General features: G+C 40.4%; 1 protein-coding gene across 4 annotated transcripts in view; it reads left to right on the top strand.

The window, feature by feature from the left end:
* LOC117529405 (endophilin-B2-like) overlaps positions 1-15,490 on the top strand; it is a 117,890-nt gene extending 102,400 nt beyond the window's left edge. For all 4 annotated transcript variants that reach the window (XM_034192176.1, XM_034192174.1, XM_034192175.1 and 1 more), the window contains one exon: positions 15,061-15,490. In XM_034192176.1, the coding sequence (XP_034048067.1) occupies positions 15,061-15,168 (108 nt within the window). In that variant the 3' untranslated portion in view covers positions 15,169-15,490. The remainder of the gene's footprint in view (positions 1-15,060) is intronic.
* The last annotated feature ends 511 nt before the right edge of the window (positions 15,491-16,001 follow it).

The following is a 16,001-nucleotide window of genomic DNA, read 5'->3' as shown; positions in this document are numbered from 1 at the left end:
CTGAAAGCCATCGAAAGCCATCTGAATCTTTTGAATGGTTTCCAACACGGAGGTGTTTTTTTTTTTTTTTTTTTGGCTGTGCGTCCTGAGCTGCTTCGTGCTGATGTGCGAAATCCTCCGCACCTCTTTCATTACAAAATCTCCTGTAACAGTGGAATGTGCCGCAAAAGTGCTATGTCCAGCTCTGTTGCCATTTCTGTGGTAGTCACATGATTTCCCAGATCAACACAGTGTTCAGTTTAGAAATGATCTGGTCAATCCAGCCTGTTGAATGGCCGCTCGGCGCGCTGCACACCCTCCACCGCTGTGGGCCGTCTTTAAAAAGGTTTTAACAGTCCATAATCCGCGTGACGCTGACAGAATCTTCACCGAAATCCAGCTGAATCTATCGAATGGTTTCCAACTGCCTGTCTCTAACAGTTTCTGAAAAAAAATTTCAGTCAGTCTCTCAGCAAGTTCTCAGACAAAAGAAATCAGACGGGAGGGGTGGACCAGTGCTCACTCAAAGCCGGCCCACAGACGAATGAAACAACCGACAGGCGTGGAAAAATTCACGCATTTGCACGAAGGTTCAAGCTTGGCTGATGCAATCACACGTGATTCAAATCCATATAGTTTTTGAAAAAAATAAAAAGGTCTGTTACTTTTTGGACAGACCTCGTAAATCCCATTTCCTTTAGGCGGTTTCTTACAGTTGACTCCAGTTTCCTCCCATTCGTTCCTCATTTGTTTTGTTGTGCATTTTCGATTTTTGAGACATATTGCTTTAAGTTTTCTGTCTTGACGCTTTGATGTCTTCCTTGGTCTACCAGTATGTTTGCCTTTAACAACCTTCCCATGTTATTTGTATTTGGTCCAGAGTTTAGACACAGATGACTGTGAACAACCAACATCTTTTGCAACATTGCGTGATGATTTACCCTCTTTTAAGAGTTTGATAATCCTCTCCTTTGTTTCAATTGACATCTCTCATGTTGGAGCCATGATTCATGTCAGTCCACTTGGTGCAACAGCTCTCCAAGGTGTGATCACTCCTTTTTAGATGCAGACTAACGAGCAGATCTGATTTGATGCAGGTGTTAGTTTTGGGGATGAAAATTTATAGGGTGATTCCATAATTTATTCCTCAGAATTGAGTGATTCCATATTTTTTTCCCTCTGCTTGGTCTAAAAAAGTAACCATTACTGACTGCCACAATTATTTTTCCTGATTTCTTATAGTGTTTCTTAAAGCCAGAAAGTTGCCATTTGAAATGACTTTAGTTTTGTGTCATGTCTGTGATCTGCTTTTTTTCTACAAAATTAAACAACTGAATGAACAACCTCCGAGGCCATAATTTTTGCCAGTGGTTGTAGTTACTTGTCTTTCTCGACTTGTTTACACCAGCTGCTACTGACATAAACACACACACACCCCCTCCTTTGCTGTTTCCTGAAGAGTCCTCGCGATCAGAATGAAAACAGGAAAAATTGTGCAACTCAAACAAAAAATCTGAAACATCCTGGATGAGCCAAGTCTATAGACACCATGATACACGGGTCTCTGTCTTGTGTTTACACGGAGCTCATCTATCTTGCTTTGCAGAGACCTCACGTTGCTCAGGATCACTGTGTGCCAAAAAATAATGTGTATGTAACACATGCCAAAACATCTTATGATCAGTTTGGAGGTGCTTCTCACAAAAAGCAATTTATTACACATTACTCTCTACTTTTACTACTTAACTTCTTTACTGTCTGTGACAACTAACTTGTTACATGACTCATTCCCCAATTTCATTGCCCCCTGTACAATGACACACACACACACACACACTAATTTTCAACCGCTTAGCACACCTATGGACAATTCCAATCCACTTAACCTGCATGTCTTTGGATGTGGGAGGAAACCAAAACACCCAGCGAGAACCCACGCAAACATGGGGATATCATGTAAACTCCCCGTACAATGACAATACAGACTATTCTGTTCTACTTGATAGTTTTTCTCAAAAACAGACTATATTTAAATTTTAAGGGCTCCATCACACTTAGCATGAATGAGCAAAAATCACGCCAAATCAGCCAGAATTGGGGGAGGGGGGCAAACTTTGAGGTGCAGTTTAAAAGGACAGAGATTTGGATAGCCATGTATGAATGCTGTTCGACTACTTGGAATGTAGACGGATCCTGCCTCGACTGATTCGTGCACATCCCATACATATCCTTATAAATGCAGTTCAACTGTAGTTGGAACACGGTACGAATACCCAGAATGCTGTCAGAATGCAGTAACAATAACAAGAATGCACTCGAATGCCGCGCGGGCACGGTCTGATCGCCACCCAAAGTCTGGGTGGAAGGCAAGCAAGGGGAGAGGCGTGGCAGAGAGAGCACTGTGATCTGCTATCTTTTGAAGACCTGCCGTGTTTTGCTGCTGGATGGCAGATGATACCCATCCTGTGAACTATCAACATGTAAACCAGGATCCTCTGACGGTTGCGCAAGTGTAGTGCACGTAACCTCGTGTGTTCAGAGTATTACGGCTATCAACATACCAACGTGCACACCCACAACCATTATTACCGCTGTGGTCACTGGTAATAGCCACCAGTCCGCAGTGTATCACAGTAAACCCATAATCAGGGGACCCTGGACGACATACGTGAGTACAAATATTGGATGACATACGTGATCCAGAGGGGAGGTAAGGCAGCTCCTTACAATAACGCATTACGCAGCAGCCGCAGGCCCCCCTCTCCAACACGCTCTTTTCCCTCCCTCTCTTACTCTCTCCAGGAAATCAGCTCTGTAGCGGACAGCAGGGCACAGCAATCAGATGATCCAGCCTCACACACGTGCAGCAGGGCAATCGGATGAAAAGAGCTCACACACGTGCAGCAGGGCAATCGGATGAAAAGAGCTCACACACATGCAGCAGGGCAATCAGATGAAAAGAGCTCACACACGCTCGGCGGGGCGATGAGATGATTCAGCCTCACGCCTTTCTCCTCTCCAAGTTTAGGTCCATGAGATGACCATACCGTGGTGTCCTGCCAGTTGGATGCCTGCAACCAGTGGTGGGCACAGATGACCAAAAAAATTAACTTCAATAACAGATAATCAGATAACTGAAAAGTTATCTTTGATAAAGATAAAACGATAAACCACCCAAAAATGTATCGGAAGTTACAGATAACTGATAAATTTCGGTATTGTCTCTGGTACATTTGCAACTACTAAGAAACTGAATTTGACTTTTAACACCACGATTGCTTCTGAAAGCATCAAAAGTGACAACAGACCCAAACAATGAGCCCGCACTTCTGTCTTTGAACATCTTGCCCCTTCCAGGACAGCCGCAAGCTTATAGCAGCCAATGCCCAGCTCTCTACCAATCACAACGCTCCAGTCAGGTGGAGGTCTTGGAAAATAAAGTCAAGCTGACTTATGGTTTTGATTTATAAATAACTTTAATACTGATAGAATAACTCCATTAATATCAATTCTGTCATTTGTACAAAGTTAAAATATAACATATATCTTTTAGTGTTGAATAATGGACTAATTCTGAGGTTTTGTAACAAACACAGATCGTAAAGGATTCTGGGTAAAATGTGTCTCTGCTAAACACTGATTGGTTCAGTCATTCATTATGCAAACGTTAATGTGACGTGTGTCGTGTGTTGGTGTTTACAGATAAATGTGCTTTTGTAAAATATTCCATTTTTTTTATTTGCAAAAACAGGCATTTTTACGGAGCCCTGGAAGTGTCATCGCAAAATATTTTGCATGTGGAGAGAATGTGTGCTCATTTTATTAGGGCCGTGCACATGTTTTATAATGTTGTAAAACGTGCACTCAACATTGTCTTGACACATAAATGTTGGCTTTACACTGTGCGAGTTTTGGCCCTTTTTCAGATGATTTTTCATTTGTGCGAGAATTTTTTGGACCAAGCTTCAGGTTAATCGCGCGTCCTGCATCGTGTAGTGTACATCAATCAATCAATCAATTTTTTTTTATATAGCGCCAAATCACAACAAACAGTTGCCCCAAGGCGCTTTATATTGTAAGGCAAGGCCATACAATAATTATGTAAAACCCCAACGGTCAAAACGACCCCCTGTGAGCAAGCACTTGGCTACAGTGGGAAGGAAAAACTCCCTTTTAACAGGAAGAAACCTCCAGCAGAACCAGGCTCAGGGACCATGTCCATGTTTGTTACTTACCTTGTTACCTTGTTACTCCATGACCAGCTTGTTACATGGAGTAACAAGCTGCGTTTAACATCTCACGACCACCTCCTGATCACCACTCGTATGGTCGAATGAAAATCAAACCTGTTTGATATTATTGCGGTCCTGCTGCTGAAGAGCAACAAGCGTCCAACCGCTCGCACTGTGCATGTGCAAACACTGCAGAGCTGTCTTGTAATGTTTTTTTTTTTTTGTTTTGTTTTTTTACTTTGATGTCTCCCATCGAGAGTTTTTGTAAATTAAGTTTGAAAAAAAGCTTACGTTTTGCTTCTGGAAACACGAGTCAACGTGTGGTTTTTGAACGTACAATGTGTGTGAGAACATAAATCGTGCGCTCTGAACTTTTACACCGTGTGGTCCTGTTGTACAGTTTGAACTAAAACCAAGTACAGTGATTAAAATATCATACAGTGTCTGCTCAGCTTCAGGACGAATACTGCCATGAACACTACTGGCCAGTAGATGGCAGTAGAGACCGTGAAAACCTGCCAAAACAAAATTCCAAGTAATTTAAGATGCGTGGAATTTAACAAACAATATGTCCATAAACCCAGAGAATATATTCACAAGAGTTTTAGGCACTAGAGTTTAATGCTGTTGTCCGTGGAGCCTAATCAGAGTGTCTGAAATCATTTGTCCTGTTGTGAATGTACTGAGATTACCCTATCCTACCCATAATGCACTGCTGGACACAGTATGTGCTCACTAAAACCTTAAAAATGAGTACATTACTTTAAAACTAAAACATATCTGATATTTTCACTTTATAAAACTTCAGATGTGACAGTAATTTTAAATAACTTGTCCGAAATTAGTTTGGTTAAAATTTGAACCATAAGTTAAAAATGTATTCCTCTGGATGACTTGGGTGATATTGCCAGCATATCAGTATGGTGTTAAAGAAAATTATTCTTTTTTTGTGACAAGTTTTCCTTTGCCTGCAGAGGATAGAGTGGTTTCTCCTGGAAGCAGCTCTCTTCTGTTTGCAGACGGTAGAACTATACATCTGTTAAGAAACTTTTAACAACTAGGTGCTTAACTGATTTTAAATTTTAAAAATGTTTCACTGTTCAGCTTTGTTTACTACGTTATCGGTCTAAAAAGGTATCAGACAAAAATCTATCGGAAGATGATTGGTCTGATAATGGTTTTTAAAGTTATGTAAAAAGATAATCCGATAATGAAAGCATTATCTTCGATAATTATCTGTTATCGGATTATCAGAACTGTGCCCACCACTGCCTGCAACACATTTCAAAAAAGTTGGGACAGGGCAACAAAAGACTAGGAAAGTTGATGAATGCTCAAAGAACACCTTTGGAAACAGGTGAGTGTCATGATTGGGTATAAAAGGAGCATCCCCAAAAGGCTCAGCCATCACAAGCAAAGATGGGGGGAGGATCACCACTTTGTGAACTGTATGGAAAAAATAGTCCAGCAGTTGTTTCTCAATGTTCAATTGCAAGGAATTTAAGGATTCTGTCATCTACAGTCCATAATATAATTAGAAGATTCAGAGAATCTGGAGAACTTTCTACACATAAGTGGCAAGGCTGAAAACCAACATTGAATGCCCGTGACCTTTGATCCCTCAGGAGGCACTGCATTAAAAACTGACATTTTGTAAAGGATCTTACCACGTGGGCTCAGGAACACTTCAGAAAAGTTCAAAAGCCAGCATCTGTGATAGTATGGGGTTGTGTTAGTGCCCATGGCATGGGCAGCTTACACATCTGTGATGGCACCATCAGTGCTGAAAGGTACATCCAGGTTTTGGAGCAACACATGCTGCCATTCAAGCAACGTCTTTTTCAGGGACGTCCCTGCTTATTTCAGCAAGACAATGCCAAGCCACATTCTGCACGTGTTACAACAGCGTGGCTTCATAGTAAAAGAGTGCGGGTACTAGACTGACCTGCCTGCAGTCCAGACCTGGCACCCATTGAAAATGTGTGGTGCATTATGAAGCGCAAGACACAACAACAGAGACCCCGGACTGTTGAACAACTGAAGTCGTACATCAAGCAAGAATGGGAAAGAATTCCACCTACAGAGTTTCAACAATTAGTGTCCTCAGTTCCCAAACGCTTATTGAGTGTTGTTAGAAGGAAAGGTGATGTAACACAGTGGTAAACATACCACTGTCTCAGCTTTTTTGAAATGTGTTGCAGGCATCCATTTCAAAATGAGCAAATATTTGCACAACAACAATAAAGTTTATCAGTTTAAACATTAAATATCTTGTCTTTGTGGTGTATTCAGTTGAATATAGGTTGAAGAGGATTTGCAAGTCATTGTATTCTGTTTTTTATTTACATTTTATACAATGTCCCAACTTCATTGGAATTGGGGTTGCATTTCGTGGTGGACAAGGCATGTACAATTGGCACTTGGCTGATGTGACCATCTCGTCGAGCTACCAGGATGACAGGGACCTTAGCATAGGCTGCAGCCTGGCTGTTGTTCATCCTGTGCTGTGAGACACATCTGGAGCCATTCCAAAGGTGACTTTCTATTTTATTTATATTTCAATGGTATGCCAATACAGTTGGAACACCATTCCTCTTAAGCGGTTTGATGGTGTACATGTCTTATTATGTGTATTACAGCTGTGGTGTGCCACACCAACCCTGTGAAACGCATTCACTCACCTTGGGGCAGCAGCGTGGTGTGGTGCATCTGCTCGTGGTCTTACAGCTATGCTGATCATATTATTTCACCTACATTATGTAACTCATGGGTGGGGGATGACAATGTATCTATAATATAAAGTTTAATATGGCGATAACACCCTGGTCAAATGTGTGCAGCTCTGAGACGCATTGACTCACAGTGACACACAGTGCTTTCGGTTTGATTTGTGCAATGTTCACAAGAGGAATGTGTGCCACAGATATTGCATATAACAATATTTCCTTTGCGCACCCCGATCCACTGGAGGTGCACGCACGGCTCATCTGCAGCATAATTGGGACATGACAACAGGATTTGACGTGCCTGACCATGGCAAATGTGTCTTGAGGGTGATCAGACTGTTCCGAATTCTGTTTTGACGCCGTGAGAATATTTAGAACCATCTGACCAACCACGGTCAGATGGCATTTTAACTGCTGCTCAATATATTTCCACTTCGACTGCGCTGCAATCGTTTTGAAAAATTCGGGGCGGCCGCATAACTGTGCCTGACTGGTTAGACTGCGCTCAGATTGCTGTCCAACGGTTGTGAATGCATCTTGACATTTCCCAAATGTTGCTCGAAATTTCTTTCGTAACGGATTTGGACTCATTTGAACACTAGTGTGATGGGGGTAAAAACCTACAGTGAGAAAAATAAGTATTTGAACAGCCTGCGATTTTGCAAGTTCTCCCACTTAGAAATCATGGAGGGGTCTGAAATTTTCATCTTAGATGCATGTCCACTGTGACAGACATAATCTAAAAAAAACAAATTCAATATATGATTATTTAAATAATTTATTAGTATGTTACTGCTGCAAATAAGTATTTGAACATCTTTAAATTAATATTTGGTACAGTAGCCTTTGTTTGCAGTTACAGAGGTCAAATGTTTACTGTAGTTTTTCACCAGGTTTCCATACAGATCTCTAGCTCAGCCAAGTTTGGAGTTTCAGCTCCCTCCAAAGATTTTCTTTTGAGTTCAGGTCTGGAGAATGGCCAGGCCACTCCAGGACCTTGAAATGCTTCTTACGGAGCCCCTCCTTAGTTGCCCTGGCTGTGTGTTTGTGGTCATTGTCATGCTGGAAGACCCAGCCATGACCCATCCTCAATGCTCTTACTGAGGGAAGGAGGTTGTTTGCCAAAATCTCACAATACATGACCCCATCCATCCTCCCTTCAATATGGTGCAGTCGTCCTGTCCCCTTTGTAGAAGAGCACCCCCAGTGTTTCCACCCCCATGTTTCACGGTTGGGATGGTTTTCTTGGGGTTGTTCTCATCCTCTAAACATGGTAAGTGGAGTTGATTCCAAAGCTCTATTCTGGTCTCATCTGACTATATGACCTTCTCCCATGCCTCCTCTGGATCATCCAGATGGTCACTGGTGAACTTCAAACGGGCCTGGACATGTGCTGGCTTAAGCAGGGAGACCTTGCTGCCCTACAGGATTTTAAACCATGACAGCATCATGTGTTACTAATGTAATCTTTGTGACTGTGGTCCCAGCTCTCTTCAGGTCATTGACCAGGTCCTCTTGTGTAGTTCTGAGCTTTCTCACAATCATCCTTATCCCACAAAGTGAGATCTTGCATGTAATCCCAAATCAAATCAAATCAATTTTATTTATATAGCGCCAAATCATAACAGTCGCCCCAATCCCAGACCAAGGGAGATTGACAGTCATCTTGTTTCTTCCATTTTCTAATAAATAATCATAACACTTGTTGTCTTCTACCAAGCTGCTTGCCTGTTGTCCTGTAGCCCATCGCAGCCTTGTGCAGGTCTACAGTTTTGTCCCTGGTGTCCTTAGACAGCTCTTTGGTCTTGGCTATGGTGGACAGGTTGGAGTGTGATTGATTGTGTGAACAGGTGTCTTTTATACAGGTAACGAGTTCAAAGAGGTGCAATTAATACAGGTAAAGAGTGCAGAATAAGAGGGCTTCTTATAGAAAAATTAACAGGTCTGTGTGAGCCAGAATTCTTGTGATTGACATTGTGATTTCCTGATTTTTTTTTTTTTTTTTTTTAGATTGTCTCTCACAGTGGACGTGCACCTAAGATGAAAATTTCAGACCCCTCCATGATTTCTAAGTGGGAGAACTTGCAAAACTGCAGGGTGTTCAAATACTTATTTTCCTCACTGTATGTGCACGACACACATGAAACAAACTCCTGTTTTTATGAGAAAGTGTGTGTGTCTCTCCTTCTCCATTTTTTGCAGTTTTACAATGTTTGAGATCCGTGGTTGTTTAATTGACACAGTTGAAAGCTATTAAAGCATTTTTGTGCAGAATATCAATAAGTACCTTAGTGATGTACATTTCTGACCGTTGTTAAAGCAAGGTGCTTAAAGTAATTAACAAGCGATTGACTGAATGAACGCAGCTCTTTTTATCTACATGTTTGACCTTCATCTCTTTTATTTCACAGTCTCTTGGATCAGAATGTACACAGACACAGTTCTCCCACGTCCCACCATCATTGTGAGTTGGCAGCTAGTCGGTTGAGTTCTCAGGCGTACTCACTGTTTCCCTTGTTCTTTGCTCACGATGCGTTTAGGGGAAGGTGGTCGTTGTCACGTTCAACCTTAGGAACTGTACCGCAACTAGTGATTTTCCAACATTCACGTGCTACATGACTGCAATACAGACAAATATAATGTGACTGTTCCTCCTGACTCATGACTGTTGCAATACAGCCTGGGTTCCTCTGGTGTTACACACGTTCACATCACATCGTCACACTGTGGACGACTGCTTTCACCCCGTTAACTCCCACGTCTATTGGAGACATCTGGCTCCAATAGAGCTAGATGTCTCCAGCTTCGTTTCTCAGCTGGATTGTTGTTGTATTGCTGTTGTTTGGAGGGAGTGAGAGATGCACAAGGCTGTCCTCCTGTGCAATGTTGACCTCCCGTGTGCTCTCCTTTCTCGTCACACTGTGAAGTGACCTCTGACCTCATCACACTGACCAACCAGCGAGAGAGCAAGAATGACGTGGATACAAACAACAAACATTGAGAACATAAATTAAAAAAACAAAAAAAACAACAAAAAAAAACTTTCGCCAGATAATAAATATTTACCACAGGGTGGCACAGTGCATCAGATTGTGGAGTAACGTTCAGGCTGGATTTGGGCCCCTGGTCAAAATCAGCAGCTGCCGAACACTTGGGGTGAGGTCAACCGTTTCTGCTTTTAAACATCTTAAGTTGACTGGAAAAGTAAAATTAATCACATTACAAGTGTTTTGTGGGAAATCTGCATGAGTGCACAAACACTGCTCGGAATCACAGGCGTCGCATACAAAAAAGGCAAAGAATTCCCACAGAGTTCCTGTCAATACTTCAGTAGTCTTACAAGGCCTGAACTGATATTAAATCAATCTTTTAAAAGTCACAAAAATGTTATGACACAGGAAGCAGGATTTTATTATGTTTCTGTCTGACATTGCAGTTAAAAATACCACAATAAATGGTAATATCTGTTTTTTATACGTATATATTTCAGTGAAAGCCTCTCATAACACTACCCAAAGTGAGACAGTGGAACCAACAAAGCTTTTGTTTCATAAAAATTATTGCTTATTACTTACTTATTCCTTCAGCAATCATGGATTAACTGAACCTTGCATCATCCAGCTACCGATAACTGCTAAAAAAAATACTCAGAATTAAAGATGACAATTTGACTCAATGCAAATACTGGAGCACAGACGTCTTATATGATCAGTCATGAACTAAGCACATAACAAGCCACATTTTGACAGATATTTGTAATAAAATGCTCAAAAAACACAGCAGCCACAGTGTATGGGGCTTTGGACAAGCGGCGCTTTGAGTCTGATGGCGTGGCTGAGCGACAACACACAAGCTTTCATTCAGAGCAACCACACCCCTAATTATGCATTACTTTATCACTTGATTAATTGATATTAACATTAATTCTGTCATTTTTACAAAGTGAAAATATCACAAATATCTTTTAGTTTTAAAGTAATGCGCTAATTTTGAATGTTTGAGCATTAAAACTCACAGATGCCAAAAGGCATTATGGGAAATGAGCCTACTCATAACTGGTTTGGTTGGTTGTAAAAAAAAAAACAAAAAAACAAAAAACACGTTACTATAACGAGTGTGTTGGGTTTTACAAATAAATTTGTATTTGTAAATATGTAACCTTTTTTTTATTTGTAAAAAAAAAAAAAAGGCATTTGCAAAACTAAAAATTCTCTTTTAGTGTGATTCAGGCAGTGCACCGTGTGACAGCTGGATGCTGTTTACACTCCCATCCAGTAGTTTGCACTATTCTATGGATTTTGACCCAAAATGCACAAGTCAAACCTGCTTTTCTGTTTATGCCTTTTGGCCACATCAGGGGGACTGTATGCTGTGAATGTAAATGACTTACATATCATATAATAATATAATATTACACGTAAATGAATTACAGCAGTGGGCAGGGCACACAAAGACAGAAGCTCTGACTCATTGTTTGTGTTGGGTTTGTGATCACCTTTGAGTCTACTCATAAGCATTGGCGGTGCTTAAACTCAAAACTGGTGTGTCAGTAGCTGACAGTGTACTGGAGTCCATACTAAAAGTTAGCAGTTATCAGTTAGCTGTAGCTTCCGCTAATTTTTTTTTATTAGTTTATCGTTATAAAAGTTAACTTTTCAGTTAGCGGATTAGCGGCTATCTGAGAATGCTGTGAAACCAGAAAGTTGATAGGACAAATATTTTTTTTGAGAAATTAATGATTTTAGATAACCAGTAAACAATGTATGTTGTGCTGCAGTGCACTATGGGAGTTTGGGGTTTTGAGGTCTTAAATATTATTGTGGTTCATGTTAGTTTAACAGTGTTGTTAGTGTTATTGATTTATTGTGTTTTTGTAGTTCAGTTGGTTTAGACAGTTTAGTTAAGTGTTATGTTGTTACTATGACATGTAAATGTCATGTTGAGATCTAAGGTTCTAAAAACATTCTGGACTCGCACACCATTTGCACACCAGTGTTGTATATAAACATTGCACAATTTATTACCACCCTTGAAAAATGTTAGATACCTATTTTACTACCCAATCTAGAGCCCGTGGATCCTGGATCAGCTTTATTATCCCCACTCATTGTTGTTGTTGTTTTTCCTTCTTCAGCCATTTATTTGTCAGTGGCCTAATAAACGACAACAATGTGATTCTTTTGAACAGGCTAATATCTAAATATCTGAAACATTGCAGATGTTCAATACGCACATCTTACAACACAAACAAAGTGGATAATCCCGCCACTGCATCAGAGTGAAAGTTCCTGCTGCTCAGTTCTCTTCATTTGTAAAGCACCAAATCACAACATCTCACCCCAAGGTACGTCATAAGAATCGGGTCTACCCTTACCCACCTATTGCAGACTGCAACCATCTCCACAGTGGAGCTCTACACAGTCCAAATAGAGAGCAATCCCTCCTCTGAAGCTGCTTCAGCAGTTTCATAACAGGATGAAAGTCTGGTGTCATGTTTTGTAAGAGCATTTTGCATCACTTGAAAAGGAGTTAACTGTTATCTGCTGATAGACAGTGGAAAAGCATCAAACCATTATTAACTAAAGGCGTCATAGAATTCCACCAAGAATTTATTTACAAATGCAACATCATCCCATAAAATAAACATGACAACATATGTAGTGTGTAAAATGCAAAATGTTGTTCAAATAAACCATTATCAGAAATGGTAGCAGAGAAATGGTTCCTGTTTATATCACTGGGGCTCGGCCGACGGAGCAGGGAGAAAAGTGCTTACATTTTTGTCTTGCACAGATCACTTTTATACAAACCACATCTTGCCTGCACAAGAAAGAGGGGAAAAAAATATTTTATGCTTGTAAGCAGCGGGTAAAACCAAAACCACAACAAGATCTGAAGATTTCAGAAGATACAGTCCAATGGATGAATCTTTACCCTTTGCCGACCCCCCACCCCCCACATCCAGCATCATCTTTAAATTGTTACCATGACCACTGTGTATAAACATTGTCCATTTTCAAGTAGGCAGACTTAAATGCGTAGATACAAATATGGTCTTTGCTGTTACTATTATTGCTGTAGAGAGAAAGAGACTTTTTAAAAATGTTGTTTTATAGATCGGGCAGCACGGTGGCTTAGTGGTTAGCACTGTTGCCTCACAGCGAGAAGGTCATGGGTTCAATTCCCGCCTGTGGCCTTTCTGTGTGGAGTTTGTATGTTCTCCCCGTGTTTCCTCCGGGTGCTCCGGTTTCCTCCCACATCTAAAGACGTGGGTTAGGTGGATTGGAATCTTTAACTTGTCCACAGGTGTGTGTGTGTGTGTGTGTGTGTGTGTGTGTGTGTGTGTGTGTGTGTGTGTGTGTGTGTGTGTGTGTGTGTGTAAAATTGAAGATGTGTGTGTGTTGTATAGATCGTCATCACGCGGTCTGACAAGACTGAACATGTATGCATGTGGGGAGCCTCACTAACACTTTCCCCTTTTTATTTTAGTTTGTTTGATTCTTTTTTCTTTGCGCCATCACAAAGTGGATCTTAATCATTATTCCCTTGTTGGCTGAAGGCCCGAAGGGGGATTGTGTCATGGTGATTTCCCTCTGTCCATCTGTCTGTCTGTTCCGAAAGGGTATAACCGTTATGAAATCAGGTCCTCTCACATTTTTGAAAGAATTTCATGAAACTTGGTACAATTACTTATTATAGGTTGGTAATACGCATAATATCATATTGTTCCAGTTGGGGCCACTTGACCAGAGTTATGGTACCTTGGTGGCTTCCCTCATGAGTCTCCTTCCAGCACACGCACCTTTTTAGTCTGTTATTGGTTTATCCTTTTATTATGTAACACCTGAATAGATCCTTGTCATTTGATTGGTGGTTTGTATGTCATGTGATATTGATAATTCATTCCATTTGCCATTGTGCACCATTTAGCGTGCAATTTTGGTTCCATATGATTTGTACCATTGCACACTGCGACCACGAGCGGCATTTACACTTGGCAGCTTACTGATACTGCTCATTCTTCTAACACAAAATAAAAATAAATCCAGTACGCCGTAAGCCGTCTGGCGGCATTTGCAATATTCTCTGGGACGTATCTAGCTAAGGTAGAACTGCTGTCGGATGAAGACCTCAACAAATTTCTGTCACAAATTTTCACCGGACTGAGAAAAGTAGAAGTACATGAAGAAGTCGGTGCACAGCATCAGCATCCTCAGGATTGTCTGTGAACTGTCTGTTTTTGCAAGTTGACTGAGAACAATTTTGGATTGGATTGGACTGCTTTTTAAAATTTGTGTTGGACTGTTTGGAACCTCTTGATGTCAGCGGACCAGTGACACACAACAAAATATAAGTCCTGTTTCTCTTGTTTATAAATTATTAAAATAGTGAATTTTTGGGTGGTGGCCAAGTGGTTAATGCGCTTGGTTTCAGTTTAGAATGTTCCGGGTTCAAATCCCACCCCTGCCACATTTCTCCATGTAATGTGGAGTTGCGTCAGGAAGGGCATCCAGCGTAAAACTTGTGCCAATTCAACATGCAGATCCACCTTGGATTTGCTGTGGCGACCCCAAGTGCAAACAAGGGAGCAGCTGAAGGGACTTACTTTACTTTTGGGTGTTACACAAAACAAATGTTTTTTTTTTTCATTTGTTCAATGGTATGAATATTTCATGATGTGAAAGATGGAATATTGGTACTATTGCACTCCTAAATATGAATTATTTGTATATTTTATTAAGCCGTATTATGTTAAAATTTTTAACTCCCTCCTGTACTTGCCGTCAGGTGGAGTGTGATTTGTTGTGTGTGTGTATGTTGGGGGAGGCAGAGATGTGTATTAGGGAGACAGACTGTTGAGGAGTCTATTTGAATGGCTTTTAAGTGGAGAAAAAAAAAAGCTGCAGACGTTAATTTGACGTGATGCGCGACATCGCCGTTTGTTTTATGGTTATACTCCAATTATCAGTTCACTTCATGATGTCTTAAGGAAAATAAATATTACAGCCATAAGATAATACAACAGATTCATTATATACACAGATCGATCTTCGGGTAAATATTTTCATTAACGTTATCCTAAATGTGTGTGTGTGCATGTTTTTTTAAATTTTTTTCCCCAGCTCATTACTGTGTACACAGTCCCGGGGATGGATCCTGATTGGCTGATTGGAGAACGAGGGAATGAAAAGGGGAAAGTCCCGGTTACCTACCTGGAACTGCTGAGTTAATGGACCACACACACACACACACACACACACACACACACACACACACTGAGTACGTCTACTGTACTGTATTTAGATGCTTGTCTACATTCAAACACATATGCAAACATATCAGTTTTTTTTTTGTTTTGTTTAGTTTTTTTGACACAACCATGTGGGTCCTTATAAAATTGCTCTTCGTGCACTTTTATGACTGCATGATGAAATAAACCCCCAGATTAACTCAGTGCGCACTGAATCTGCTCTGACTCATTCCTGCTGACCACCAGCAAGATTGTTTTTGCCTTCTGTCTGTTAGCATGGTTATAAAAAAAAAATAATGAATGCTATCTTAATGAAAAAAACACAATAATAATGATAATAATGATGATGATGATATGTTGTCACATGAAGATGAAGCCATTATATTTCTGCAATCTGGATCCAGATGTTTGGGCTCTTCCAAGTGCCAAAATGAAGAATAATGACATGTAGAATAATGTGTGTGTGTGTGTGTGAGAGAGAGAGAGATTAAAATGCAAAAAACATAATCTGAAATAAAAAGAGAGGAAAAAATATTTATTTTATTTAAATATTTCATAGATGTCCAGATTTAATTATTTTATTTGTCGTTACATTTCCATAATTTTATTTATTTGTGACCTTATTTTTATGGCACTTTGGAGAGCCCTTACACAAGTGTAATAACTTCTTTGTCACATGGTAAAGTAATGATTTTTTTGAGCGTACGAGTGCTGATTTTCATTTGTAAGTTATTGTGTGAAAACTGAAATGAAACCTTAAGCTCTGATGTAATGTTTTCACTTTCGTGCTACTGTCCTCTTTGAAGCTTTTGC

The sequence above is a fragment of the Thalassophryne amazonica genome, chromosome 17, assembly GCF_902500255.1.
Source record: "Thalassophryne amazonica chromosome 17, fThaAma1.1, whole genome shotgun sequence".
Taxonomy (NCBI): Eukaryota; Metazoa; Chordata; class Actinopteri; order Batrachoidiformes; family Batrachoididae; genus Thalassophryne; species Thalassophryne amazonica.
This window is presented reverse-complemented; position numbering and strand designations above follow the sequence as displayed.